The sequence below is a fragment of the Dermacentor silvarum genome, chromosome 4, assembly GCF_013339745.2.
Source record: "Dermacentor silvarum isolate Dsil-2018 chromosome 4, BIME_Dsil_1.4, whole genome shotgun sequence".
NCBI lineage: Eukaryota > Metazoa > Arthropoda > Arachnida > Ixodida > Ixodidae > Dermacentor > Dermacentor silvarum.
In genome coordinates this window covers 73,294,905-73,322,778 of record NC_051157.2, presented here as the reverse complement: position 1 = coordinate 73,322,778, position 27,874 = coordinate 73,294,905, and the positions used below count along the sequence as shown (strand labels likewise).

At 44.5% G+C, this 27,874-nt stretch overlaps 2 protein-coding genes across 2 annotated transcripts in view; one reads left to right on the top strand and one right to left on the bottom strand.

Moving 5' to 3' along the window:
* The window catches only part of LOC119450228 (electron transfer flavoprotein-ubiquinone oxidoreductase, mitochondrial-like), a 30,100-nt gene extending 7,982 nt beyond the window's left edge, over positions 1–22,118 (bottom strand). The window contains exons 1-10 of the mRNA XM_037713612.2: positions 21,992–22,118; positions 21,179–21,286; positions 18,413–18,565; positions 17,227–17,303; positions 15,305–15,386; positions 14,570–14,688; positions 13,974–14,051; positions 9,146–9,358; positions 7,110–7,328; positions 1,540–1,705 (exon numbers count right to left, since the gene is read on the bottom strand). Of these exons, the coding sequence (XP_037569540.1) occupies positions 1,540–1,705; positions 7,110–7,328; positions 9,146–9,358; positions 13,974–14,051; positions 14,570–14,688; positions 15,305–15,386; positions 17,227–17,303; positions 18,413–18,565; positions 21,179–21,286; positions 21,992–22,028 (1,252 nt within the window). The 5' untranslated portion in view covers positions 22,029–22,118. The remainder of the gene's footprint in view (positions 1–1,539; positions 1,706–7,109; positions 7,329–9,145; positions 9,359–13,973; positions 14,052–14,569; positions 14,689–15,304; positions 15,387–17,226; positions 17,304–18,412; positions 18,566–21,178; positions 21,287–21,991) is intronic.
* Positions 22,119–22,315: 197 nt separating this feature from the next.
* Positions 22,316–27,713, top strand: LOC119450229 (cytochrome b-c1 complex subunit 8-like). The gene is made up of 3 exons (XM_037713613.2): positions 22,316–22,465; positions 23,072–23,241; positions 27,566–27,713. The coding sequence occupies exons 2-3, from the start codon at positions 23,088–23,090 to the stop codon at positions 27,658–27,660; spliced, it is 249 nt and encodes an 82-aa protein (XP_037569541.1). The 5' UTR covers positions 22,316–22,465; positions 23,072–23,087; the 3' UTR covers positions 27,661–27,713.
* The last annotated feature ends 161 nt before the right edge of the window (positions 27,714–27,874 follow it).

The following is a 27,874-nucleotide window of genomic DNA, read 5'->3' as shown; positions in this document are numbered from 1 at the left end:
TTACCTTGCGTGCACCACTCCTACTTGTCTGTGTAGTACACAGAACACACAGGGGGACGTGCTTGCTTGAGGCATTGTTGTGCACCATACTTCACAACCTCAGACAGGGTTGAGCATATCTATTGCCTCACATGGCACATCATATCGTGGCAGAAGCATTAACCTTTAAATGAATTATGGGCTATATATACGTGCTAAAACCACAATCGGATTATGAGGCACACTGTAGTGGTGTACTCCGGTTTAATTTTGACACCGGGGTGTTCATTAACGTGTCCCTAAATGTAAGATCATGAGCGTTTTTTATTTTGCCCCCGTGCAAATGCGGCTGCTATGGTTCGGGATCAAGATCCGCGACCTCGAGCAACGCCATAGCCGCAAAGCTACCACGGCGGGCACAGAAGTGTTGATTTGACGTGTGACCATTTCAGTAGTGTCGCCTAGACCCTACGGTGCACTTTAATGCTCTGCTTTTGCACACCTTGCGTAAGTTGTCCGCTTTACAAATGTGCATGGTGTTTATTGTTCAGAAATAGTAGAAACGTACCGTATTGTACCTAAATTTAACCTGTTTGCCCGCAACCGCTCTCGCATCTATAGTAGTAACATTTCCTTGCCTTCTCACGTACAAGAACACTTCTTAGAGGGTACGTAACAACTTCCAGCGTACTATAACCAAAATTTGCTATGTGGCCTGGTGAGGGACCCTTTAAAGTCAGCTCCGCCGTAATAAATGTGCGTTATGCAGTAAAGCATACGACCATTGCGAAGGTGGCTTTGGTTTTGTGTGCGATAGCACCGCACTGGCAATTTTCGGCCCAATTTTCTTTTAAAAGAAGGAACAGCCCATTTCAGCCCAACACCATAATCAGACGTTGTCAGCTGTGGTTATTGCTTGAAGATCTTCCTAGGACGGGCCGAAATTAGGCGTTTTCAACGAGAGATTATGTGTTCAACGCATTCACTGTCCCCTAAGCTTCACCGAGATACAATGCCACTAAAGGGGTCGCTATCAGCGTCTCTATAGAGGTCAGGCACATACGTGCTGACTGGTCAAGTTCGAGCTATCTGGCAAAGGCCAATTTCAGGATCGAAATAACGAAAGCTTGGGCCCATAGAAATGCATGGGCGCCAGCCAGGACCTGAGATCGGAATCGAATTAACTGAACATCGAATTAAGCGGAGTTGAATTAGTGGAAGTTAACTGTACTATCCAATATTATAAGCGTGCATGCTGACAATCAAGCCTACGCAAAGATACACAAGTATGGTGCTTCCGATGGGCCTGCAAAGAGTTGCCTATCGATTTTGATGGCATACACGATCAGTGTCACACATAGAATCGAACATTGGCTTGCTGCGGGCTGTGGGCCAGCCAATCGAAACCACTGACCAAAATGTGCGCGAATGTCGAGCATATGTGGTTTCAAGTTGATCTTGCCAAGTAACTGAAGTCTTTTTCACAAGAAACACTTCCTTTGCTGTAACACGTATTGAAATGTGGCCACTGCAGCCGGGAATAGCTCGGCAGGTGCTCACCTTTAGTCGGGGATGCATTCTCTCCCGTCAGAGTTTCGAACACAGCCTCAGCTGCAAGCATGGCACTGCGCATAGCATTGTGGGTGCCCTTCACCTTGGGCACATTCATGAAGCCAGGGCTGCAGCCAACCAGGCAACCACCGGGGAATGTTAGCTTCGGCAGGCTCTGGAATGTCATATGAAAACATAAGAGCAGAGCAGTAAATCCCTATCGTTGCTGCCACAACACTAGCCACTTCCGTCAACTGGGCAGTTAGATAGGAGCGCATGTGCTCCGGAACGACCGGCTTAGCTCGTAGCCTTTTGAGGATTAGCAGGTTCTCAGACTTCAATATACATATCGATCCTGTGACTATGTAGTCTGCCCATTTCCTCAGCTATGCGACATGTGACATGGCAACGCGATGTTGCTGCTTGCTGGACAGGAGTACTGACACACATTTTTAAAGTTGTAGAAGCTCCATGATATCATGACAAAGAGCAAAATTTGCTGATGCCGTGTACCAGCAACGCTAAGTATGATGACATGAAGCAATCCAATATCATGTTATCACCGCTAATGTACAAGATGGAAACAGAAGAGGCAGCGGAAAGAGGAGAATAAAGAAGAAGTGACTAATGACGATGTGCATCACATTTGTTCTGAGTTATTATGTACAGTAGCACTACATATTTTGGCGCAGCCAACAATACAGAGTTTTATTTTGTCCGGTACTCCAGTAAACGCAGGCAGACTGGGCATTTTACCGGAGGGGTGGAGGCATAAACGTGAGTGGCCTGCACGGTGCCCAGCGACCTGGTGTCGTAGCACAGCTAATATTGCAGCAACCAAATTTACATCACTATGCTGCTGGCGTAAATTTTCGGCAATAACACGATCACGCTGCTGACGGAAATTTGCACCAGCAGCGAAGTAGAATACACTTCGTTACTGCAATATTAGCTCTGTGTTTGTCTGATTGAGCTCTGCTACAGTTGTGCCTCTGCTCATCCAGTAAAACGCCCAGTCTATTTGCATTTACCCAAATACCGGACATGCTAAAAATGTCTATTAGAAACTACGATGTGGGCGACATTCTTTGTTGAAGACTGTGGTGGCTGCTTTGTTTTCAAGAAATGCCAGGTCCAAGACGAACATGCCCTCGACCTTCCTGAACACATAATCACAGGTGAGCTCGTTGGCATCGTCTTGGCTGAAGCCTCCATGTCGTCTAAGGAACTTCTCGATAAAGGGTCAGCAAAAATAAATCTAGCAGCACCCTTACTCGGCGAACTTGTGTTGACATGACTTCAGACATGCCCTAGCATTAAGCCATCTCCATTTTATGTGAGGCCAACTATTCTGCAGTCGTTGGAGATAAAACAGCAGCAAAACAAGCTCATTGAAATGTTAATGTCAGCAGTGTATGTACCTTTGTGAGAGTTGCCGTTTCGTAAGTGTACAACCAGAGATATTCGATGGCTCCTCTGACAGTCCAGAAAGTTGGATAGGTTTCTACGAGCAGGCGGCAGAATAAAATGAATGGAAGTCCTACAGAGACAGTCTAGTTAAGATGCGACCATTTCTTGCTGGACTAGCAAGAAAATGGCATGAGTCTGAGCTGCAGGATTGGAAATGCGAACCATGGTCTAAATGGAAAGCAAGCTTTATAACAACCCTTCAATATGGAAGTGCAGTGCAGACACAAGAAACGAGGACACAAGGCAAAGGTAATACACAATAGCTACCTTTGCCTTGTGTCCTCGTTTCTGGTGTGTGTGCTGCAGTTCCACAATGAATAGCTACCAACTCGCCCAACTTTCAGTACTTTTACAACCTTTCAAGGAAATTCAGTCGAACGATTGGACCAGGCTATTTACTACCGGTTCGAATTTGGTACTCCACTAGAGTACAGTATAGACCACTTATAATGTAACCATTTATAGTGCAGAACTAGCTACAACGCGGCCTTTTCCGACTCCCGTTTACCCTCCCATAGAACTCCATGTATATGCATACCGCCATGGTCCCTCAATACTTTTCTGGTCACGAAACTCCGCCGTCACTCTATGGGAGAGCTTGATATGTCGCATGAAGCCGCCGCGCTGCGGCGCCACCGCAGCTGAGAGGCCACCTTTCTCCGTGTTAAACCCGGAGAGACTGCAGATGCGGCCGGCGTGGGCTGAAAGTTTGGACGCGAACTTCATATTTGCGATTGATTTTTAGGCAAGATCCGAATTCTGGCATTCTACAATTGAAGTGGCACGTTCGCCTGACGATGCCGCCGTTCAGGTGTTGTGTGCCAGGGGGGTCGTTCCGGCTACAAAGGCACTACAAAAGGTATCGCTATTTTGCATGCCGAGTGTTCGTGAGCACTTCGAGAATTGGAAGCGAGCCATACCACGGCAAGAAACGGACGATTTCAGCTTCGAGTCCAAGCATGTGCGTGTGTGCACGAAGCACTGTTGATCCATCATCCATCTCTGTACGGACGATTTCACGATAAACGGTGACGCCGTATCGTTGCCGTGGGACAAGCCGCGCATCAGGCCTACTGCCATTCCTTGTGTTTTTTGACGGCCTGTGTGTGTGTGTGTGTGCGCGCGTGTACGCGCGATTCTCAGTAGCCTGTTCTGTTTACAAGATTTGCTTCATTTGTACATTACAAATAAAATCTGTGCCTATTAGTACCTCCGTGAGAACATAGGCACATATAACAACTTTGTACTGGTTTAAACCATAATATATGTATGACCTCTAACCATGATTGCACTGTCTCTGTGTTGATGTTTATAGAAGGCAAATTATTCGCATAGCCACTTAGTTTCAGTTCTTGCCGATGGATTTTGTATGCTGATACCAACAGCTACTGACAATTCTAACATTTGCTTAAGGTTGCTACCTCAGCGCTGCGCAGCTTACAAAAGGGCCATGTCACAGAAGTTTTTTGTTTCCTGAAACAAAGTAGGCTTCCAGCCGTGATAAATGGGACGTTAGAAACTTAGTGCAACAGGATGTCAGTTTTCTGCGTCAATACAACTTTCAGGTCGTTTTTGAGCTCTACACTACAGCAGTGCTGAGTGAAAGCAAAAATTCAATGTTATTTGTCATAAGAATTTTCGCGAGTTACAACGGCTACATTTGCTTCAAAGAAAGCTCGCGATTCAAATACTATTATGCGTCGCAGTTCGCCGAGGAGGTATGGCACTGAGTGCAATGGACCGTCAATCCTCGTCACTCTGCGTGTGCGAGTTGATGAATGAGCGCAGTGCTGAGTCAGTCGGGCATAATGGTTTGGGTTTTCATAGGGTATATTGACAACGAAAATCGCGTTTGAAAACTTTGCCGCACATGAAAATGACAATACTTCCCTTCAAGCAAGCGCTTCATTCACGGCTACGATCTGCCAATGTACCTGTTCTAAACTAATTCCGACGTCATAGAACATTGTGTTACGTGCGATTAGAATCTGTCACCATCGCCTGAACGGCTCGAGTGCAATCGGAATTCAGTAACAGCACACAACCTTGAGCTCAGGTTGTCGTTTACTGGCAACGCCAGGCCGCTAATGTATTATTGTTTGTACAGCGCATAAAAGTCGCTTAAAAGTTGTTAACCGAAGCCGGTTGGGCCAACTAACGACAGATTGCTCAGTAAGAAGAATTCTATGTGCGTCGTCTGCTGACACACGGAGCCGCCAGCTGACTTTGAGATTGTTTACTTTTTGTACGCGCCTTGATTTCGGTTTGAAAACACTGTCAGATGTCCACGTTTGCATACTGTAACTGCTACGACAAAATAGAATGTAAAGAATATCGAAAAGAAACTGGGCTTTTGGCCGCAACGCTACCTGAGCAGAAAAAATACCACCGCCGCCTGCGGCGGCCGCTCGGCTAGGTGGCCTTTCTTTTACTATGGCGCCCCTAGCGGCAGGCGCTGGCTCTATATCAAACTGAGACGGGAGTTTCGTGACCAGAAAAAGCTATTAAGGGACTATGATACCGCTTACAGTGCAGACGCGTGAAACGAAATACCGGTTAAGCGGGAAACTCTCGCTGACAAGGGCGGCAGCGAGCACGCTTCTCAACAAGAAGCGTGCACCCGGCCGGCATATGCATTATTCAATGAAATCAAACTCTCGTTAATTCGGACTTATTTGGCCGCACATCGGTTAATTCGGACTACTTTCGGAGCTCGGTGAGCGAGCACCGCAAACGTGCGACGCAAAAGAGCAAGAACGGCGCTAGCGTCCAACCCAAATGAAGCGGCGGAGTCCGCATCGCCACATCCATTAGTTGAAATCGTACGTGGATGACAGCAATGTCGGAACGCTTCGAGTCTATTTGTGTCTTTAAAGCCTGTATTCTTGCGTTTACCGCCGCGCATAACACCGCGTTGGCCGCGGGCTTTCATAACTGCGAAGTGGTCATCCATGATCGCATCGATAGTGGCCGCAGTTTCCTCCGCAGCGGTTGCGGCGAACAGTAGTTTCGTTTTTACTCGGTACGCACGTTGGCCGCGTGCCTAAAAAACTGCATAGTCGCCATCGATGATCACATAGATAGCGACCGCGGTTTCGACTGCAAGTTGTTGCAGCGAATGGTAGTTAATTCGTCCAGACTCGATGCGTGCGTCGATGCGTGCGAGGAGGTTACGTAGGGCGCGTGCCTTCAGCACCGCAAAGTCGCCATTCATAATCGCTTGTCACTTTTGTCTTTACTTTGACTTCCCATTCCACCCCAAGCAGCTGTGAACAGTGAGAACTATTGTGATGTGTTGCGAACTAAACTGAAACCTGCAATCAGATCCAAACTTTGTGGAAAACTGCGAAAAGGTGTCATCCTGCAGCAAGATAACGCTCGGCCACATTCTGCTAAACAGACGGCCGAAACAAAATAAAGGAGTTGGGATTCGAACTGTTGGAACACCCGCCATATAGTCCAGACCTGGTTCCAAGCGATTTTCATATATTTGGACTATTCAAGGAAGCGCTCAGGGGAAGAAGATTTGCAACCGATGTGACGTCATTGATGCGGTGCAAAATTGGTTACAGGTGCAACCAAAAAACTTTTTTTCCGACGGAATCAAAAAACTTCTGAAACGTTGGGCAAAGTGCATTGAAGTGCAGGGAGGTTACGTAGAAAAATAATGTATGTTTCAGTTTTCTATCGTTAGAATAAATGTACCTTTTCTCAAAGTCCCTTTACTTTTTTACTTCCCCTCGTACTTTTCACACCACTTACCAGTGCAGAAATATAGATAGATTCACATAATGATTTCCCTTTTTTGGGTAAAGAGAGTTGTGCTTAGTGCACATCCAGGCGCTGAATTTACCAGCAACAGTGAATTGGCTTGATGCAAGCAAGAAAGGTGGATGTAGGGCATTGTCCTGGGCTAGCTGCTACTGCATTCTGCATTGTTATAGTGACTATAGTGCACACAAAGGGGAAATGCACACAAAAACATACAAAAACAAGAATGACAGATAAAGAACACCTTCTGTCGCTATGCATTCTTTTTTTTTCCCCCGCATAATGGCACACTAATCGCTTTGAACAAGCAAGGTTTTACAATTCATAAGGAAACGTACCTGCAGGCCACCTTCATTGAGTGCCCTTGCCCCATAGCCAATGCGTTTTCCCCCTTCGAGTATGTTACGTATGTGGGGGTGTGTCTTGTATCGCTGAAATTCCTGGTAGGGGCTGATGTATGGATTGTGATAATCCAGGCCGACCACAAAGCCTATGGACACCAGAGGGGCACCTTCATCCAAATGGTACATGAACGACCCTCCGTAGATGTCCTTGTGCTGCAAAGTAAGGGTAGAGGCAAAAGAATATTGAATTGCAGATGGGCGGTTGATGCAACAATTTGCCAGCATGAAATGAACCTGTTTTGTCTTTGTAGAGTCGGGCATCTACACACTATTACTGGTAGAAAAAATTCACAAATTTTAGATTTACATCGTTATATCTGATAATTCACTATATCCATGTTCGTTATACTGAGGTTTGACTATACACAACAGGATAACTTAAAGGGGCCCTGCAACGTGCCAGGGAAAGCTTGTTGAGCGGCACTAATAGCATCATCTCGATGCAGCGATTTTTTGCACCTCGTAAAAATAACATGACAAAAGAGAGTGCTGCTTGTGGGAATCTGACTGTCGCAAGTGCCGGCGAACGTCGCATCGGGCCCACGCGTGCCAGGTAGAGTGGGGAGAGGGGAAACTTTCCTTTCGCGGGGAGCACAAGGGATTCGCAAGCGCTATCAGCTGCCACCTGGTGTGTCACATCAGATCCCTCTGACTATCACCCGAGTCTCTTTGAACCCCAGCAAGCGGCGAGGGTGGAAGTCTCCGCTGCCACTGCCGTTTTCCAGCATGTAGTTAGTCAACCGCATTTTTGCCGTGGCAATCGTCGTGGTCGCTCTTATCCCCAGCTGCTAAGTCGAAAGCCCTTACTTACCTAGCGTATTATTCTCTTCGAGGGAACCCTCAGTGATGTCAGCTGTAGCTAGCTGGCCTGCTCGAAGTGTTAGGTACAATCGTAATAAATGCTTTCTGAATGTACACGTGGTTGTCGTCTATTGTTTCCACGAGCTTATACCGGACCACGGTTGATGGGCAAGGCGTGCGCCAACCGCGGTACATGGTGTGTCGAGGCGTAGCGCCGTTGGCATCCTCCCCATATCCCGACATGCTATGATGTTTGATTAAAAATGTAATGTGTGATTTAAGTTTGCACGATATAGCAAGTACTGCGAAAAAAGCTATGGCATTACGCTTTACCACCATTTTAAGTATCACAAAGTGACGGGCAAGGTGTTGCAACCACGGAAACAATGCATCACATGCCGACCACTTTGGCACGCCAATGGCTGCCTCGTAGATGCTGTTGTAACCATAGAAGTGACGCTATGGCTTCCAAGATTATACTACATGGTCGCGGAGGTCATGGGTTTCCGCCTTGGAATACGATCAACAGGCTGAGCAGACTTGGCAACTGTGGCACGCCGACTTTCACTAATGCCCTGCTGCTATTGGGTGGCACCACATGAAGTCATGTGAGAGAAAAATGTGCACCTTAAAGCCACGATAATTCGAGTGGAGGGTAACTCTGATTTAGCTTGTATTTTGAATTTTCTCTGATAACGTGGGTTTGCGTGGGTCAATGTTGATAACTCCTCTTGCTCCGTGCTCTATGACATGCTGACAATAGATCTAGAGCAAATATGGTGACTTGAAAACGGCATTGCAGGCAGTGGCATCAGAAGGGTCAGCGGCACCCAGGGCAGGTGCGGATTTCTTACAAATATTTTGCCATGACATAACAAAAGGTCTTATAAATGTGATTTCCTTTTTTTTTCTTTTTAAATCAGATATTTTGAGCAAGCCAATCATTTCATTGTCGTGCTTCCCCCTAATTTCCAGAATTTTTCATGTTTTTTGGGTGATATGAATTCTGAGTGACACGACTTTTTGTGCTGTCCCGAGAGATTTGTATCATCGAGATTCTCCATTTCTAGCCAATGTGCACCAATCCAGGCACCTCGTTTAGATTATGATTATTGCCCTACATCATCTTGAGCCAGAAAGCTGTAAAACAAGCAAGCAGAACTACTCACAAGCGGCCAGCCAATGCTGTGCATGACAAGGCCCGGTCGGTGCTTGGTGGGGTCCACCTCCCAGAGCTCCTTGAGCCCCAGGCCGTACGTCTGCGGCTGGCAGTCCTCGCGCAGATTGAAGCGCTTGAACAACTGCTTCGCCAGGTGCCCGTGGCAGCCCTCGGCGAAGATGGTGCACTTGGCATGCAGCTCCATGCCTCGCTCAAAGTGCTCCTGCATGTCCGCAGGAGGAGAAAGGATGAAACAATGCATCCACGTGTGGGGACTGCTACTAAAGTATGCCCACTTTGCAAGCAGTCTTGTAAGAACCTCTTCTTGCTGATTTCTAGATTAAAAAAGATATACTTCTTTCTTGAGCTTGTTTTCCTTCCTTGTGCATCAGCTATAAAAAATTCAAAGTGAGTGAGCACTACTACCCTACCACTATCTGTAAAGGAACTGGCTTTCTTGCATTGTCATGTACGCACACCACCTTTCACACGACATCACGCCCCAGTTGAGAGGTGCAAGAGGTCTACATAAAAGCGTGTAAGTCTCTCAAAATAAACAGTTGGAAGTTAGCAAAGTGTGTTGTCATTCTTATGTCCATCCTTGCCTTTTTAGTGCTACATAGTTTCCCAGTATAACAGATCCAACAAGCCCAAACTGCTGCTTTCAACAAAACACTGACACTAATGCAGCCCACCATGCCAAGTCTAATAATATGCTATCCACATATAAACTACCCTGACATAACAAAAGCAGAATGTGGCGACCCGTTCTGCATCCACCTGCACAAGTGGCATGGTCTCTGTCAAAAGTTTCAGCAGCTAGTCTGCGAGTCACGGGATCTATCATCACGTTCTGCAGCAGGATTCCTGTAGAATGCCTGGCACACCAAAGCGCAGTTCTACAGCAGTTGTGGCCCAGCTTTAGCTTCTCATCACAGAACTGTGGAAGCTCAGAGAAAACAGCTGTTTGGTATGCACCATTGCGGACGACTGTAAAATAAACAACAAATTACAACGTTGAACACCTCTCGCAAGTAACAGCTCGACAGCACGATCTCGCACCACTACTTATCCAGTCGTCAAAGATGGTATAGGCATCACACTAAGTGCACAAGGCGAAAGCATGTCGACATAACACATAAACTGATGAAAGAAAGAACGATAGAAAACATTCTAATAAGCCCTAACTTGTTCACATTTTAATTGTCCATTACAGTCTATACACACATTTATTATTAGTATTATCATCATCATTATTATTTTGGTTGTTGTTGTTGCAATAGTAACTTTATGAACACTCCAGGTGAGTCGCCATGATCTCCCATATAAAGTTCAAGTATGATGAGAAGGAGGAGACTGCGCGCTGTATGCTGCAGGTGCAAGCACAAGCGTTTGAGGATAAGCAAAAAGGATGCTGGTTTGATGTGCAAAACTGGCTTCCCGCAAGCCCAATGTTGGAGGTCACACGATCGAGTGCACGCTAGGGGAAGATAGCGCATTTCCTCCTCAAGCCCAGCTGTGGCTGTGCATAGCTGTCCGCACGGCTTAGCGCATACACGGCCCACATGCCGTGGTTATCTGCAGTGGGTGCCAGGCCTAAGGGCAAGTCAAGATGGCTTCATGCGAGCTGTCTTCCTATGCACCTAGTGTTGGAGGTCGTGTAATTAGTTTTAGAGACGCAGTGAATGACAGCACAAAGCGTTCACTCCCCACTACAGATGCATGCTCATCGCGCCAACATTACCACAGCCAGTGCTCGCTGTCATCAAGTGAGATCTGTTCACGTCTGTCTGTGCGCAGTTGACACCATGCTTGTTTAGTTAGCAAGCCAACATTTATTGCAATTTATATGGCCAGTAATAAAATTACACACCTTACTTCATGTAATTAACACTTTGCTTTTGCCTCCAATGCTTCGCCTTTCAGGATAACTACAACTCATTACAGTCAAACCTCGTTAATACGTACCCGCTTAATGTGTAAGTCCGGTTTAAACGTAGTCGCGAAGATTCCCCCACCCGGTCCCCATTGAACCCCATGTATTGGCTGACCGCTTAAGCCGTAGTCGCTTGTTGCATTACATACGGTTAGTACGTACCATTTTCTTTGTTTTTATATGTTCACGGGCAGAAAATCGCCAAAATTTCAGTGGCGACGACAGGAGTTGCCGATCGAAGCGCGCAAAAGCATGGCCTTCGAGATTGGTAAACTACAATTGTCAGCGTAGTGACGTCACAACATGGCCACGTCGACGTATTTTTTGTTCGTACGGTTGTTGCCGATCAAAGGGCGCAAAAGCGTGGCCTTCGAGATTAGCTTCTGGTAGCCCGCAGGAGCTGAGGGTAGGGGAATTCGCTGTCACTTTGGAATCCAATCCAAGCATCGTAACGGCTCAAACGCCACGTTTCTTTATTCTTTTCTTTCATTCTCCCGTGTCCACCAGTGCTAACGGCAGTGGTGGTGTGCTTTTGCGTAGTGTTGTGTGCTTTTACAACGTTCTTTTGCGCGGCGTGTCCTTCTTTTTTTTTGCATTGTTTGGTGCGCGTATTGTGCGATTTAATTTGCACGTGAAGACTGTTATGCCGTATCACGTTTTGAGTGTAAAGGAAAAACTGGAAATCATTCGCACCATTGAAAATGGAGCGAAGAAATCTGCGGTAGCCCGTGAGAAGAACTTGCCTCTGACGACTGTGTGCGGAATATGGAACGCTCGCGAAAAGTTGCGGGGCGCTGTGTGCGGAATATGGAACGCTCGCGAAAAGTTGCGGGGCGGCTCAGGCAGCAATCTGAAGAGGTGCCGCATCAGAGACTCTGCTTTTCCCGAAGTAGAAAAGGCCCTGCTGCTTTGGTTGAAGAAGGCGCGTAGCATGAACCTGCCAGTCAGTGGACCCCTTCTGGCTGAGAAAGCGCTAACTTTCGCAGCTCAGCTGAATTGCACCGGTTTTGCCTGCAGCAACGGCTGGTTGTCGAGATTTAAAGCTTGCTACAGCATAGTGGGGAAAGCTGTTTGCGGTGAGGCTGCTGCAGCGGACAAAGAAGGCGCTGATGAGTGGCAGCACAACGAATTGCAGGAAGCCTTGGCAGCCTACGATGCCGCCGACATATTCAATTTTGATGAGTCGGCACTTTTCTACTGCCTGCTTCCGGACAGGACATTGGCATTTAAGAATGAAAAGTGCACCGGCGGGAAACATGCCAAAAATCGGGTATCGGTCGCTTTCGGCGTCAACATGACCGGTAGTGAGAAGCTGCCACTGATGGTGATCGGCAGGTACGGAAAACCGCGTTGCTTCAAAGGCGCCCGTTTGCCATCCGATGTCATTTACAAGCACAACAAAAAGGCGTGGATGACTGCTCAGCTGTTCGAGGAGTATGTGCGCCAGCTGGACAGCCGTTTTGCTGCCAAGAAAAGGAATGTCCTGATCGTTCTCGACAATGCGTCGGCGCATGTCGATTTGGACAACCTGACGGCAATTAAGCTGCTCTTTTTGCCCCCGAACACGACAGCGCTCGCCCAGCCCCTCGATCAGGGCATCATCCGCTGAGTGAAGCAGACGTACCGCAAAAATCTGCTACGGAGGATGTTGCTTGTTATGGATAGCGGCAAAACGTACACCATAGACCTACTGGGCGCTGTACACCTACTCGCGCACTCATGGAGGGAGGTCCAGCCGGCAACAATCCAGAATTGTTTCGCGCGAGCGCAATTCAAAATACTTGAAGGCGACGACGACGCGGACGGTGAAGACGCCGAGGACTGCGAGAACCTTTTGGTTGAAGTGCTCGAGCGGCAAGGTGCAGCAGATGAGGAGGTGAACTTCGGCACCTTCCGAGATGTCGACGGCGACGTGACCACCTCCCCGGACTTTTCAGACAGCGACATTGTTGCTGCCGTCGCACCTCGTCCAGCTTCAAGCGAAAGTGAGGAGGACAGCGATGTCGAAGTGGACGACAGCCCTTCACTATCCGACGCGGCGCGTGCTGTGGCAGTGATGCGAGCGTTCGCAGAGAAGCGAGGCCTAATGGACAAACTGGCTGCTGGACTTGCTGACTTCGAAGATGCCGTCGTCGCGGCGAGGCCACCACGGCGGCAAGTGAAAATAACTGACTTTTTGCTGCCTGCCAGTGAATAAAGCTAGCGTGCCTGTGTGTGCGTGAGAGTGTGTTTGTGGGGATCGTGGCGTTCTTTTCTGGCTGGTAAGTAGCCGCTAAACCGGCACTGACGGTTAATTCGTACATCGCTTAGTGCGTACCCAAACGTCATTCCCGGCCAACTACGTATTAACGAGGTTTGACTGTACTATTGTTATTATATTATTATTCCCTCCTCTTCATTGGGGATGATCACTGGAGGCAATAAATGAAATATAGTGCTTGAGTGTGTACATGCACTTTAGAGTTTTTCATTTTTCACTAACACCTATGGCAAAACTCCCCATACTCCTTGTTTGAGGATCGAGACGCAGTGTTTGGTGAAAAGCATGGGGGTCTGCTGATTGCAGGGGCACCTAGGAACAACAAAACTAACTACAAAGCATCATTTGCCATCTACCATAAAAAGAAAAATGTGCACCTGTAAATTCACTGTAGGCAAGACCAAGTATAAACAGCATTTCCAATCATGAGCTTCTTCGAGTGAAATATGCAATTTCTAGCACTTTTTATCTCGTGATAATTAGCGAAAATGCATCAAAGTGCAGTTTCATTCTGTTGGCAACAGGTGTCACATGATACATGCCCAAAGCATGCCCATAATTAAAAGTGGTGTTTCGGAACCGATATAACAAAAACTTTGTTATGCTTACACAGCTGTACTTCAGCACACATTGCATGCATACCTTTGGCGAGCCATCCTTTGCTATGCCCACGTCATTTGTTGCCACACCTTTCACGCTGCCATCATCATGGTACAGCACCTGTGGACACAGTGTGAGTCACCATTGCAAAGCTCTTTCAGCGAAGATGTGAAAATTGGAGGAATATTAGAAGATTTGAGCAAATGTATAGTACTTTGTACAACAAAAGTGACCTGACAACAATAATTACTTTTAATGAGGCATAATCTAAAGAAAAGCTAGCAGATAATTGATGTACTAGTAATAATCACTGATACTAAATAATAGTCTGAAAGCAACACCTGCTCTGTGCTGTAAGTCAGAGTGGAAGACTCTAAATTGATTTTGCCCTCCCGGGGTTCTTTGATGTATGTATAAATTTGCCAAAACAACAGTCACAATTTGTCAGTTGTATTTTTAAAAATCTGCTAAAAGCATGTTTCTGACACTAAACAAGCCTAAAATGTACGAAAATGGCAACTCCATTTCGGAGGCCCTTGAAACAGGTGGAGACACGAGTAGATGTAGCAGGCTAGAAGATTAAACTATCATAAAAATTATTGTGCGACACAAAAGGAAAAAAAAATTGCGGAGAGCACCTCACTGGCACCATATCCTGGGTAGATCTCCACACCAAGTTCCTCTGCTTGGGCGCCAAGCCATGCCACAACGTTTCCAAGCCTTACAATGTAGTTTCCATGGTTATACATTGGCAGACCTATGTGCCGCAACAGGAGATAAAAGCTGTTAATTGTTGAGAACATGACACGGCAAACTAAAAGCACAACTTTGGATTAGGCAAACATGATGTTGAACCAGACCAATAATTTGGCCCAGAACACAAATTTCATTTCCAGTATGAAGATTTGCATACAAAAAGTATCCCATCTTTCCTATGATTTTTATTCAGGTTGGTGAGAAACTTCCTAGCAAACATGGCACTGATGCTCCCTCAATGCACACTGCTGAGTCGTAAAGCAGCTTATTTTAGCTTTTGCTGTTTACAGAGAACAGAAACTCCACGCAAAAAACACTTTGCCAACCGGACCTGTGCTTTTAGGAATCCTACAAGCATGCCAACAAATGAAGGCTCGTGAAATAATTTATGATATATTGTTTAACTGATGGCAAGATTGACGTACCTTGCCATACTGAAAGCCATAAGCAGATATTTTCACGTGCATTAATGGCTTATAAGTTGTCAAACCAGAGTCCTTCTTTTCAATACAACAGTTTGTACTTTACAATTACTAATACTCTGCTGCTGTAATTATGGCTCCTCGTTTGCCAAGAAAAAGCATGCAGAAAGAAAAAGAAAATGAAATTACACAGACCTCTGAACACCGGGATTTTGATTTGGGACTTTTCGGAGAAGTAATAAAATTCATCTTCTTTCACCGGTGTGTGCAATGGGGCCTACAGAGAAAAGAAAATGAAAGAAAACAAAGTGAGAGAAGTTACACTCTCATTAACCCTGCACAGCAAAAGAAAACCTATGCACCACAAATATAGTGGCTTACACGCTATAGAAATGATCAGCTGTTATATAAGTGACAACCGCAAAGGGGCCATTTTTGAAAAATTTTTGCCGCAGGCATCTCCATTGCATGCTGCACAATTACCACACTATTTGTCTTACCACCAACAAATTTGTATTTGCCTTGTCTTTATGCAATGCGACTTTCTCAACAAAACCGAAGCTGTCGATTAAACTTGTCTTAAAGTTTACCATATTTTTGTGTGTACATGCACCAAAGATGGTTAAAATTTAACAGTAAAATCAGAGTGCAAGTTATTTGCAACTTTTGACTTGAGGTGTGGCTCCACGGCAGCGCAAATTTTTCCTGGAAGTGTGGTTTCACAGCAGTGCAGGCTGCAGTCCCGTGAAACCACCTTTAAGGCAATGTTCTCCACCGTCAGCATCGCCAAAGAGATGGGGAGCAGAGCCACTGGTATACAATGTAGACAATTTATGCATTTGCGAATGGAGACTGTTTTTACAAAGACTTGGGCGTTTTATAAAGACACGGCCAGGATGCCATACCAAAGACTGGTACTACAGGGAGGGAGTGCATGCGCAGGTGGCCTTAAAGTCGCGGGAGGGCAGGCTAGTATGCGAGTTGCACAGTTATCGTAAGTTTGCTGACCTCCACCAGTTACTGCAGGCACTGACCTTGCCCACCTTGCTTTGCGAACCTCTGATGCCAACTATACGCCCGAAGGAGGCTTGAGCACAAGGTGTACCTTTGAGCAAGTTGGTTTTGCGTTACGACGACAGCGCATAAAACTAAGCCGAAGGATACAAAAGGAAACAGATGAATGTTCGTGATTATTGATTAAGTTAATGAAAGTTCAGCCTTTTTCTGTCTCCCCGTGCCCTTCGTCTTTTTATGCCCTGGTTACCATAATGCTAGGGCTGAGGTTGAAAGCAGAATGGCACATCCGAATGTTCATTTTCATACATTCCTGTAAAGCTTCGAAAGTCGGCTTAACAAAGGAATTAACCCTTTAAGGTCAAGACATATAAATACCCAGAATTTTTTTTGTTATATTTTCTATCTAAATGTGCAAAAAATGCATAAAGAACAAGCATAATCAACAAAAAGAAAAAAAATTTTGCAGAAATTTTTTTAGCAATAGGGGGAAAACCCCAGGCAGGAAACTGGAAGTGGGCTTCACCCCAAGCCACCTAAGGCTCGAGCCTTAATTGAAATTGAAATTAAAATTGAAAACGAAGCCACCTAAGGCTTCGTTTTCAATTTGTATACACGGCTCTCATCATATGTGAACCATAGGTGTACTGTACATTTCATTTGCTTTACATCACATGTGTGACACCGCTGCAGCTGGATATCTTGCATCGGCCTGTCTCCTCTGACCTTGCTTTCATAAGACAGTGAGTCGTGTGCCAAACTTCTTGGTCGTCCAGTGTTCCTGCTCTAAACCAACAAATGACGCTTGCTGGGATCATTCAGTGTTGGCCGAAGACATTTAGCCAGAAACTTCGTACTCAACACTGAAACTCGGCAAGAAAAAAACATTTTTCTGGTATGTTGCCTGTAGACAACACTCGTCAATAAAGGGTTAAGCTCTATCACGACCATAAGCATGCGCCCATAGTATAAACAAAGCTGCGATAATGCAATTAAAGTGATTTGTCCGAGCACTACAGCTTCACTGTTGCTTTACATGACCATCGGAGTGCTCTGAAACGACCAGTCAAATATACCATAATCGTGTAAGAGCAAAAGCTTACTCCTCTCTCTTTCCAATCGGGAAAGAGCTCCTGGAGGGGGCCAGGTTCGATGCAGGCTCCGGATAGGGTGTGACCACCTGCGACGAGAACCAGCCAATCAGAACAGTTGCATACAGCCCGCTTTGGACTTGTAACGGCAAGTATATGCTGAGTTTCACATGCCTGGGGGTAAAGAACACATAAACAAAAGAAGCAACAGAACAGCAAAAAGCAAACAGACCTTTTTATATACTAGTTAAGAGTGCCCAGTTGCTTCCTCTGCATTCTTGAGTACACATTTCTAAAATGGAAGCAAACTTTAACAAGTAATCTTGAGGTAGATTTTGGCTACTACACTTGCAGCAAAACTTTCATCTGCAATGGCAATAAGGCCTAATTTCAACTCTACATAGAAAAACTGGCATGAATTATCTGAAAGTGAACTAAGAGCATGCAGGTTTTTGACAAACTTCTGTGTTAATGCCACGGAAGCCAGAGCCAGTCTTAGAGCAAAGTAGCTGCACTAGTCATTTGAAGTGACTGAATCAAGTCATTTTTATAACATATGGATTCAATGTATTGAGATGAAAAGCAAATGTATCACAAATTAAAGAACATACACATGCTTTGCGCTTTTTTAAAAGTACTGACATGACAGTTCAGCTTGAAAGTTTCTTGCGTTGAATGAGAGCCCAAACACTTCTAAGCCCTAGAAAAAATACTGACAAGCGTCAGAGGGCCCTAATTAATTTACTACAATACTTGATTATATGAACCAGTTTTGGTTTTGGTACCCAGTAGGTGGATGCACTGGCTCACTCAATTCCTGTAATCACTGCAGCTGCCACACACGAGCAGAGCCTGAATAAACATGTGCAGCATTCTTCTTTATGTGTTTGTGGGCAATGTCATCATACTTACCGTTTTTACTACACGGCATCAGCAAATTTTGCTCTGAAGCATGATAACATTGACGACGGCCGGGCAGCATTTCGTGACAAACTTTAGTATCAAATTAAAATACCTGATGACTGTTTCCCAAGCTTCATACTTGCCAAGTATCATCTTTTTACATGTGAGTGCATGGTAGAGTTCTCAAGCATCAAAAATGTGTCTCCTCTAAAGTGCCGAATGCAGCGACTAAAGACGACTCAATCTGACAGTCAAGAGGAGAAAAGTTCAAAAGGTGAAGGCTGCAGGAACTGACCAATCTGTGAGGCCTTCTCCACTAGGCAGACTCGGAGTTCCTTGCCCGCCTTGGTGGCTAACTGCCGCAGATGAATGGCTGCCGACAACCCCGCTGGCCCGCCACCAACGATGACCACATCCGTTTCATCGGAGGCACGGGTCATATCCACTTCTGCAGCAACAAACAACGCATACCACATGTTACTTGCTTCATTTCTTCAGAGCCACGGAGTTTCCAAAATAGATTAGGTTTGTCCAGAAATTAATTGTAAATAACGTACTTACTGAATTTAAGCACCCAATTTCTATATTGATAATGGTGAGAGTTTGGCAGGATGCTTAGATTTGCGGCAAACAAAAGACTACAACAAAGTCCAAGAAAAAAATATAATTTTTTGTATATAAACCCAAGTTGGAAGCTAAAAGGAAAAGTTTTAGAAGCATTTTCAACATAAGAAAATAAACTGTTTGGCTAGTCATTTACCATCACCCCACCCATTTGCTATCACTTAGTCATGATGCCACCACATGAGCTACAGTTACTGCAGCTCTTCATACACTGTAAAAGATTGCCCCCTTTGTTATACTGCAACAGTGATTTTTTTCGTCATCTTCCATCCTGTGAAAAGAGTGGGGTGAGGTCACAAGTTTAAGATAAGCCTGCTGCCACAACAGAGTTGTCTGATGAATTGTGGACTTTCATTGCATGTTTCATGCAGCAATGAATCACAAATATTATTTTTAGAGAATCTGATTATCCTGTCAAAACATCATGTCCATGGCATTTAGTAACTTCATGACTGTAAAGTGTCCTGCCACTTTCGAAATCAACGTATGACTATTGATTCAATTGAAAGAAACATGAAACCGTTCAAAGTTTATCATGAATTGCCAGTACATGAACAGGTATACCAAGGAAGAAACTGCACATATTCTGACTGTCAAATGGGTGCTGCTACACAAGCAGGGACTTGCAAACACACTGCACAAAAATTAAGGTGCACAAGATTGAAATTTTCTGGCACAATTAAGTTTACCTGTGCAGCAGGTGTGCTTTGACTGTATTCTATGATGAAAAATTAGCTTATGGGCACAGAATGATTTGGTGGAACGTTTTTCTTTCAAAGGGGAAGGGTTTGTTTTGGCTTTTTCTTGCATACTAAGAGCATCCTGGAGGGAAGCACATTTACTAAGGTTTTAGTAAACGATTATTTGCCCATTTGTGCTAGCCCCATTACCAAGCAGGAAACAACTTGTCCAAAGTAACAGCACAAAGAGACAAGAATGAATGCCTGCCTATGAATTGAACATTTTTGCTTTCTGTTAACCGCTTTCTCAGAATGGCAATGCTCATTTTACAGGGAAGCTTGATGGTAGGTCAGCAGAGTGTTTCTCTTTGCCATATCTTGATGCTATGCTTTATTTCTATGGCAGGAGAGTAATGTCAGTCTACACTTACGTTGCCTGTCATATGGCGGTACAGAACAATGAACAAAGGCTGGGACTCAGCTGACTGCTGTCATCTTCTTTAGTAATTGTTATGGTGATAAAGCTCCTCCTTGCATGCCTGGTTTGTATATGCCATAACACAACACAAGACATGACAAACAAGACCTAGTCATGTAAAAAGGAGGAGAGATGGAATTCGTGACCTGGATGTGTGACCTTAATAGAGAGAAGGTATAAAAATAAAAATAAAATGGGCAACTTTAAGGGTATTGCATTCCCATGCACAGGAATGCATGCATCGTGTCTTACTGAAGTCTTATTACTGCCCGAAAGCTTGTTTAAAGCCATCAACCATTTACCCTACCTCTTACACAGCCGAATCGCACATTGTACTGATTGCACAATCACCTCAGTTTCGAATGTCTTTTGGGAAAAACCATCACATTCAACTCATCAGCTCTGCCCCATGCTTATCTATTGGAATGGTCTTCCAGACAACATTGTTCACATCTCTGACCCAGTTATCTTCAAAGAAAAAATATGCAGCATTTTGTTTTTGTTTTGAAGTGTTTCCTTTACTTCCATTTTCGAGTTTGTTTATTTATTTGCTATTGTATAATGATGTTCAAATAAGAAATGTTAAAATTGCTTCTGTTCGCACGGAAATTTGTAACCCCCCTCACATAATACTCCAATTGGAGCTTGTGAGGTACCAGAATAAATAAATAAATAAATAAATAAATAAATAAATAAATAAATAAATAAATAAATAAATAAGAAGTTAACGACTCAGGCGAATGAAATACACTTTCCGTACTTTGTTCATCCTGCACTCAACTTCTGAGCTTAACAATTTCAGTGGGCACTTGCCCTTCCCTAAGCATTACAAGTTTGCCCCTATCTTAACTTTTGCCGTATAATGTATGGATTCCTTTGGCTCGATTCTTCTCCTTCATTTTCATCCACCATTCATGGCTGGCCAATCCTAGTAATAATGAGGGCAGAGCACTGCTCAGATTACTTTTGAAACATGAAAAGAAATAGCATTGAAATAGAATCGTTACATTATCCCAGCCTCAATTGCTACATCATTTTCTTTTCTAGTGAAATCTCTTTCCGTGTATTCCTACTGCTGAAAACATATATGCAAACATTTGTTTTTCTGTTGCAAACTCTTCTTACGTAACATGAGACTGTGAAACCAGTGGCAACATTCCATACTTTTCTAAGAATTAAAAATACCCCTTTATCCTGGTTCCTTTACGTGGTTCGACCATTTAAAAAAATGATTTTTTTTTTCGCTTATTTCCCCATTACTTAGGCAAAAATATTTTACCTTTCCATCGAGGATCTGACTCCCTGGGCACGACTGTGTAATGAGTGGTGATTTTGGGAGAATCGTGGTGGCACCAGCGAAGGCCATGGTTCAGAATGGCTCCCCTCCCTGCATCAGAGCACAGGGAATGTTATGCGCACACGCACTTGTCACGTAACTTGAAAGAAGGCACTAGCAGGTTTGCATCCGTTAACGAAAAAATAGAAGGGAAAAAACTGCAGAAAACTAACTCGTAAAACGCGGAGTGATGAGGGACCCAAGCTGAAAGGATGGTTTAACTAGTACGTCTTTTTATCTCGAGCGATAACACCAACATCCGTGTACTCCAGATAGATATCAATACCTGAACGATGCCGTTATTTCTCACGGTCAGAGCTCCCAACTGCATTACTTACGTCGATCTCTTCTGTTTCACTAGCACCGATACATCGGAACACGAGGATCCGACACGCAAGTTATCCGGTTTAAGGTGCGAAGCAGGCGAGATGCATCGGGATGAAAAAGCGTGCTTTCTATCATAAAACCGTCATCCGCACCCATTCACATCGTCACTATTCTGAAGCGTTTATTCTTTAAAGATATCAAACTATTTGCAAAAGCATAGGCTGTTTTAAGCGCCTGCTGCTCTGAGACAGTGTAAACACTGGTAAACATAACCAATTCGATGAGCAATGATCAGCTGTAACTGGTACTTTTCAGTTTCACTTTGACACAGGAAGGCAGGACGTCAGCACGTTGTTGACAGAGCCAGTGCGCACAACAATACATGCACCACGTTGCACACGCATAGAAGGGTCCTAGAAGGTATCTTACGGAGCACAGCTGATCGTAATTTCGTACAGGTCGCCATGAACCATGCCTTGAGTGTGAATCCGGCCGGGGCGCAACCTCGCAACCTAAGAACCTTGTATTGTGCAGCAAGTGAAATAGTGCGACCGGTTTCATTACATAGCACCGCAATGACTGCGTATAATTTCAAACCTGCAAGATTACAGCATACAAAGAACGCGTTTTTTTCTCTTGCACACTGTAATCTATCAAAAAAGCGTTAAACCACAGAACTACTACTTTAACAGTGTGGTGCGTGGTATACAAAATTAGTGTAAAGGCTAGCGGTGTGATTTATTCTTATGAATGAACCACACACAAGTCAGCTGAAGCCACACAAAGCCTAAGCCCGAGCTGGATCCGCTGAGCTGTAGCCTGTTGGAGGTATTGGAGGTGCCCCGGACGGTTGCGCCTGCAACTGTGCATTGTATTTGTGGCTCCTTAAGCAGACCAGGACTGGTAAGCTATTGTTAACAGTGAATTAATGTTTTCGTTATCACAGTCTTCATTATTAGATGCACACCGGTGAGCTATGTGTCATCTACAGATATTGCATTGCTTGTGCACTCCGTGTGCGAGGAGTTGGGAACTTGAGTTTGTTGCGTCGTCCCGGGACAGTCACTTCTACTGCTTTGATCGCCGATTTTTTGCTGTAAACATACTCGTTCTGAGCCACTGTTTTGGCAGCTTCCGTAGTGATCTGTGCAGTTAATATAGGAACGGTAATTTGGTGAACCGAAATCAAGGTCATCAGGGGACATTCTCATGACGTGCGTCGTTTATGCTAGGCTGCTCCTCGTGAAGTTGTACTAAAGCGTCTTTTTAATATTTATTTTTTAAAGACTGGATTTACATCCAGTCACACGATCTCATTACGACAGTTGCAGTGAACGGTGCGTTAGCCTGCATTAAAAGTGAGGTAGCATCCCGTGATACTATCGACATTTCATACGAATTTTTTCTCCAACACGTGCGTATAGTAAGATGTTACTACGTCCGTACTATCCACATGTCATGGCTTTAAATCTCCTTTTTTTTTTTGCTTATTTTCCTTGTTGCTTTCAGGTCAATTGGATCAACAATGGGTCTTCACTTCGGGAACCTGTACAAACTGCGTGGAATCGTGATGTATCGATTGTCGCCATACGAGCAGCGCGCGTTCGCTGGCTTGTTCAAGCAAGGCATCCCTAACGTCTTTCGCAGAACTAAGGATCAAATATTCTATGTTCTGCCGCGTGAGTTCCTGTCTCGTTTATTTTGTTACTTCCGTGTACACACACGTGGAGTTCATGAGCAGTACTGCTGGAAAACCTGAATAGTGGCAACCTTGACTGCATGATCTCTTTTTTTTTTTTTTTTTTTTGCTATTTTAACTGGCTTGTGTGTAAAGGAAACGATAAATGAGAGCAAGGGGTAGTAAGGAAACAGTTCAGTCTTCAAGTGGAATTGACATTCAGTATTGAATTGAATTCTCACTGCTCTCTTCTGCAAGCTATCTACAGAAAGGCAGTCGCAGCAGTGCTTCACCATTAGAAGGAAAATGCAAATTCAAACTAAGTGGCCATGTACACGACTAGTCAAAGGGCACCAGCATTTATGTGGTTACAGCAGAGATGACCAAGCATAACTGAAGTAGACTGAACATGACTAAACACATATAGAAAGTATGGTTGAGTATACTGATTGAGGGACTGAAGGCAATGACAGGTATCACTCACGGAGAGAGCTAGGGGTGACTCCACAAGACCAATTGGTCGATCACTCAGAAATTTGCACTCCCCAGACAATAATTGCCATCAATATTGTGTACTTTTCCATTCTTTAATTCTACATGCCCAGTATACGTTCAAGTAATGAACTGAATGCTTGTAACCCCCTGACATAGCATCCTTGACAGAAAGAGTAGCAAGTACAGTGTGTCAAAAGAAATGCATGGAAGTGACAATTATTGTGGGGAGGAGATAAACCCTAAAGGACGTAAATTTTTTTTCTGGGTAAGCTTAACAAAAGAAACATTAGCATCCTGTAAAGCATAGAAAATGTGCAGGTGCTGCTGAAAGCAAGCCGTGTTAAACATAATGTGTTGTCGCTCAGCTTATTCACCGATTCTCGGATGCGAGTTCAGTAAATCCTCCCTCTGTGCAGTAGTGAAGCCTCCAGGAGCTGTAATTACTTTCTCACTCGACAGAGTGCTTGCAGGAACAGCTTAGTAGTAGTAGAAATAGCTAAGTGCTCAAAACAGCCAGCAGGCAGTAATCACTTGCAGGAAGCTTTTAACCATTCAGGCCTAATGTACTCGCGTGCTTGACCGGGTACGCAAAAATGCTGGATGTCAAGTTTTTGTTCTGGAGTTCAGTAACCATTAAACTTATATACAAATTCCCTAGCCTTTTTTATCCCTAGTGAAAGCATACAAAAAAAAGAAATGAACAGTTAAAAAGCAACATGGCCCCTGTAATAGCTAGCAAGTTGGGATTAAATAAAAGTGTTGACTATGTTTGAATATTAACTGCAATCTTGCATTGTAGTGCATGTTAAAGAACCCCAGGCGGTCAAAATTAATCCAGAGCCCTCCACTACGGCTTGCCTCATAATCAGAACTGGTTTTGGCATGTAAAACCCGAGAAAGAAGATTTATTTCAATGCGGAAAATCACTTTAGATGGGTCCTCAGACACTTTTCTAGCCACCGTCTTTCTGTTGCAGGTTGCGTAGACTAACAGTTGAAGATGCTTTTAGTGTAAGTCAAAGCACCGACATCGAAATATTTATTATTTTAACCATGCAAGCAAATCACTATATCCCTGCCGACCGCATCATTGCCCACTGATGCTCGCCAGAAGCATCATTAACATCACCACTCGCTCCTCACTGATTGGTTAAAAACTACGTTGTGATAACCACTGCACTGCAGCAAAAATGTGATAAATTATTTTATTTATTTTAGTTTGATGTACTTTTTATAACAATACAAACAGACACATTCGCAAAACACAGTAGGGCCGCTGGCTGAGCACAAAAGCTTCTCTTCTCGCATGTATACGCTCATTAGCAGCCTTGTCGCCTGTTTCCTCGTTTTGCACGAGCAATACACCCTTGAGTATTATTCACTTGGTGCAGGTTTCTCACCTCGGTGCATTGTTGTTGCTGCACCCTTTTTCATGTTTGCGGTGCTGAACTGTAGAAAAGAGACGTTGTGCAGTCCCAGGATGCTCAACCAGCAGTGGCAAACATGAAATGTGCTAGAATGCATAAAGGCAGTTTGTTTCCATTGTAACGGCACCATCAGCACACCAGAGTAACTGAAGTCCGTGAATATAGAATTGTCTACGCAACCCACAACCGAAAAACAGTGCGTTGAAAAGTGTTCGAAGGCTCCTTTGAAGGGGCCCTGCAACGCCATTTTTGGGTCACCATACTTGCTCTATATCTATTTTCAGCATGTCGTAGAACACAGAGCAAAAGGAATTACAAAAATTTCACCACGCCAACCCAAGTTATCGGTCAGAGAAAATTCAAAATACAGTATAGACCACTTATAACGTAACCGCTTATAGTGCAGGACCGGATATAATATGGTCTTTTCAGACTCCCGTTAATTTTCCCATAGCACTCTATGTATACGCATAGCGCTTATAGTGTAGTTGCGGGACACGAAATACCGGTTACAGTGCAGCTGCCTAGAAGTTCAGCGGTCAACCTAGATGGCAAACGCTCCCCTCAAGCCACAAATACTGTATTTACTCGAACCTAATGCGCACTTTTTTTTCCGATAAAACAGGTCCAAAAATTGCGTGCGCGTTAGAATCGAGTACGACCCTAAATCTGTGTTACCATATAGCCGTCGGCATTTCAAAATGTCCGCCTCGCACGCACGTCGAGCCTAGCTACCATAGCTTCCTCCATGTGCTGCAGTACGTGGGTTTAGGCAATAGTCTACTGTCTGTCTTCACGTTCTCTGCGTCTGCTCTATCATGATGAAGTACCGAGTTCATCGTGATGCTGCATTTAAAAGGAAAGTGATCCTGTGTGCGGAGACGGACGGAAATCGGTCCGCATCACGGGCGTTCGGAGAATCCGAAACTTGCGTTTGGGACTGACGCAAACAGAAGGAGAGAATTTTTGCCAGCAAAGCAATGCGGAATGGTTTCAGTGGACCGAAGCAGGACGTAATCTGCGACAATCCATTTCGGCGATACGATCGCCTTGGCCCTGCCCTATCTTGGAAGCAATCTGCGGCGGGGAAAGTCCGCCGCGCGCCGTGTTTTCACCGCTTATAGGTTGCATTGAAGCGAGAGGCATGATAGCACGAAGGTCAATTCGCTCGCCGCGCTTCGTCACTCGAGCATTTTGACAGTTTGTCTGTCACGTGTGGCAGGTGTGGGAGACCGTTAAATAACGAAATTCAGCAATTTGTCAACTTGGGTTACGACAGCAGCCAATGAATGGTGTTTGCCAAAACACCCAACATGCGTGCCTCTTTGCATTGGTAGATAACAGGTAGTGCCAAGACAGGTATCTCCTGTGCGGTTTCTCTAAGAGGGCACATAGAAACGGTGCTGTCAAGACCACTTGTGTTTATTTTAATAAGTCTGTGTGGGATTCTTGTTTTCTACATCAAGATTTGTTTGCCATGGGAGGTATAGGAATTGAATAAGTACTTATGCCTACATTTTAACATAGGTGGAGTTTAATTGCCAAGTACTTTGGTGAAGCCTAAATCTTAAAAGATTAAACAAGAGACAATAGACGTTATTTCTTCAGTGACACATTATTTGTTCTCGCAGCTATGATAATTGCCATGATAACTTCAAATAAAGCTTAAAAGCACGTTTTTAATGAAATACCTTAGGGAACATGTTGCAATTGTGGAGTTGAAGCTAGTCAGTGGGCAGGACACACACATTTATTGGGTATCTGGAAATGAGCAAGTTTCAGATAGTATGTGTCTGTAAACTTGCAGCGATGTGCATTAGTGCTTCAATTATTTCCCCAGAGAGTCTTCCTGATGCATCACAGAACAGAACTATGTGGCATACAAGTGTACCTTGTGGCAGAGTATGGAGGAGAATTTCTTGGAACTGGTGGTAGGTCTCAACAAAGTAGACGTGGCCCAATTGTTGATCAGCCTTATTTCTGCATTCCTAACACATGCCCTAAAGCCATTGCTATCGAACTTGTAGTCAAGAGGGCCGCAACCCTTGTCAGGACTCGTGTCTTTAGCCTCGCCTCTCCTTAAAGAAATGAGATATATAAACTGGAAGCAGCACATATTGTGGTCAAACGGCTATAATTGACGTGAAGTTAGAAGCTGGTATTACAGGTGAAGGATACTGTGAGAGCGGACTTTGTTCACTGACCTGTAGAACCAATACAGTGTTTAAGCGTCGTTTAGGTCCTACAGATTGTATGCACAATCTTGCACTCTGCATGTAAGCGTTCATCATGCACTGCATGCCGTGTGTTACATGTCAGATCTTTCTCAACACAGCATGAGTTGAGAGTAGTTTTGTTGACTTGAATGGTAGTTGACACATTACCCTCTTCTTTGTTGTTGCAGCCTTTGTTCTGACTTACCTTGTCTACGACTGGGGCGAGCGTGAGTATAAGAAGGCAACGCGCAAGAACCCTGCTGACTTTGCCAACGACAAGTAAACATGAAGCTTTACATTTGAGATAGAATGAATAAATGTACAGGTTCTAACTTATACGTAGCTTTTGTCTGATTTATAGACACCATTTTCAACATCATGGAGAGTGCCTCAAATACATAGTGCGTGCAGATCCACACTCCCAATGGTGCTTTTGGCTGACAGAACTTAAGCATCAAATGTGTTCGCACAATGGCCCAAGTTTGGCTGGCCACCAC

Excerpts from the sequence above, each read along its gene's own strand:
- LOC119450229 (XM_037713613.2), top strand. The coding sequence starts at position 23,088 with ATGGGTCTTCACTTCGGGAACCTGTACAAACTGCGTGGAATCGTGATG. Across the intron at positions 23,242-27,565 it reads AATATTCTATGTTCTGCCGC|CCTTTGTTCTGACTTACCTT; the intron begins GTGAGTTCCTGT and ends TTGTTGTTGCAG.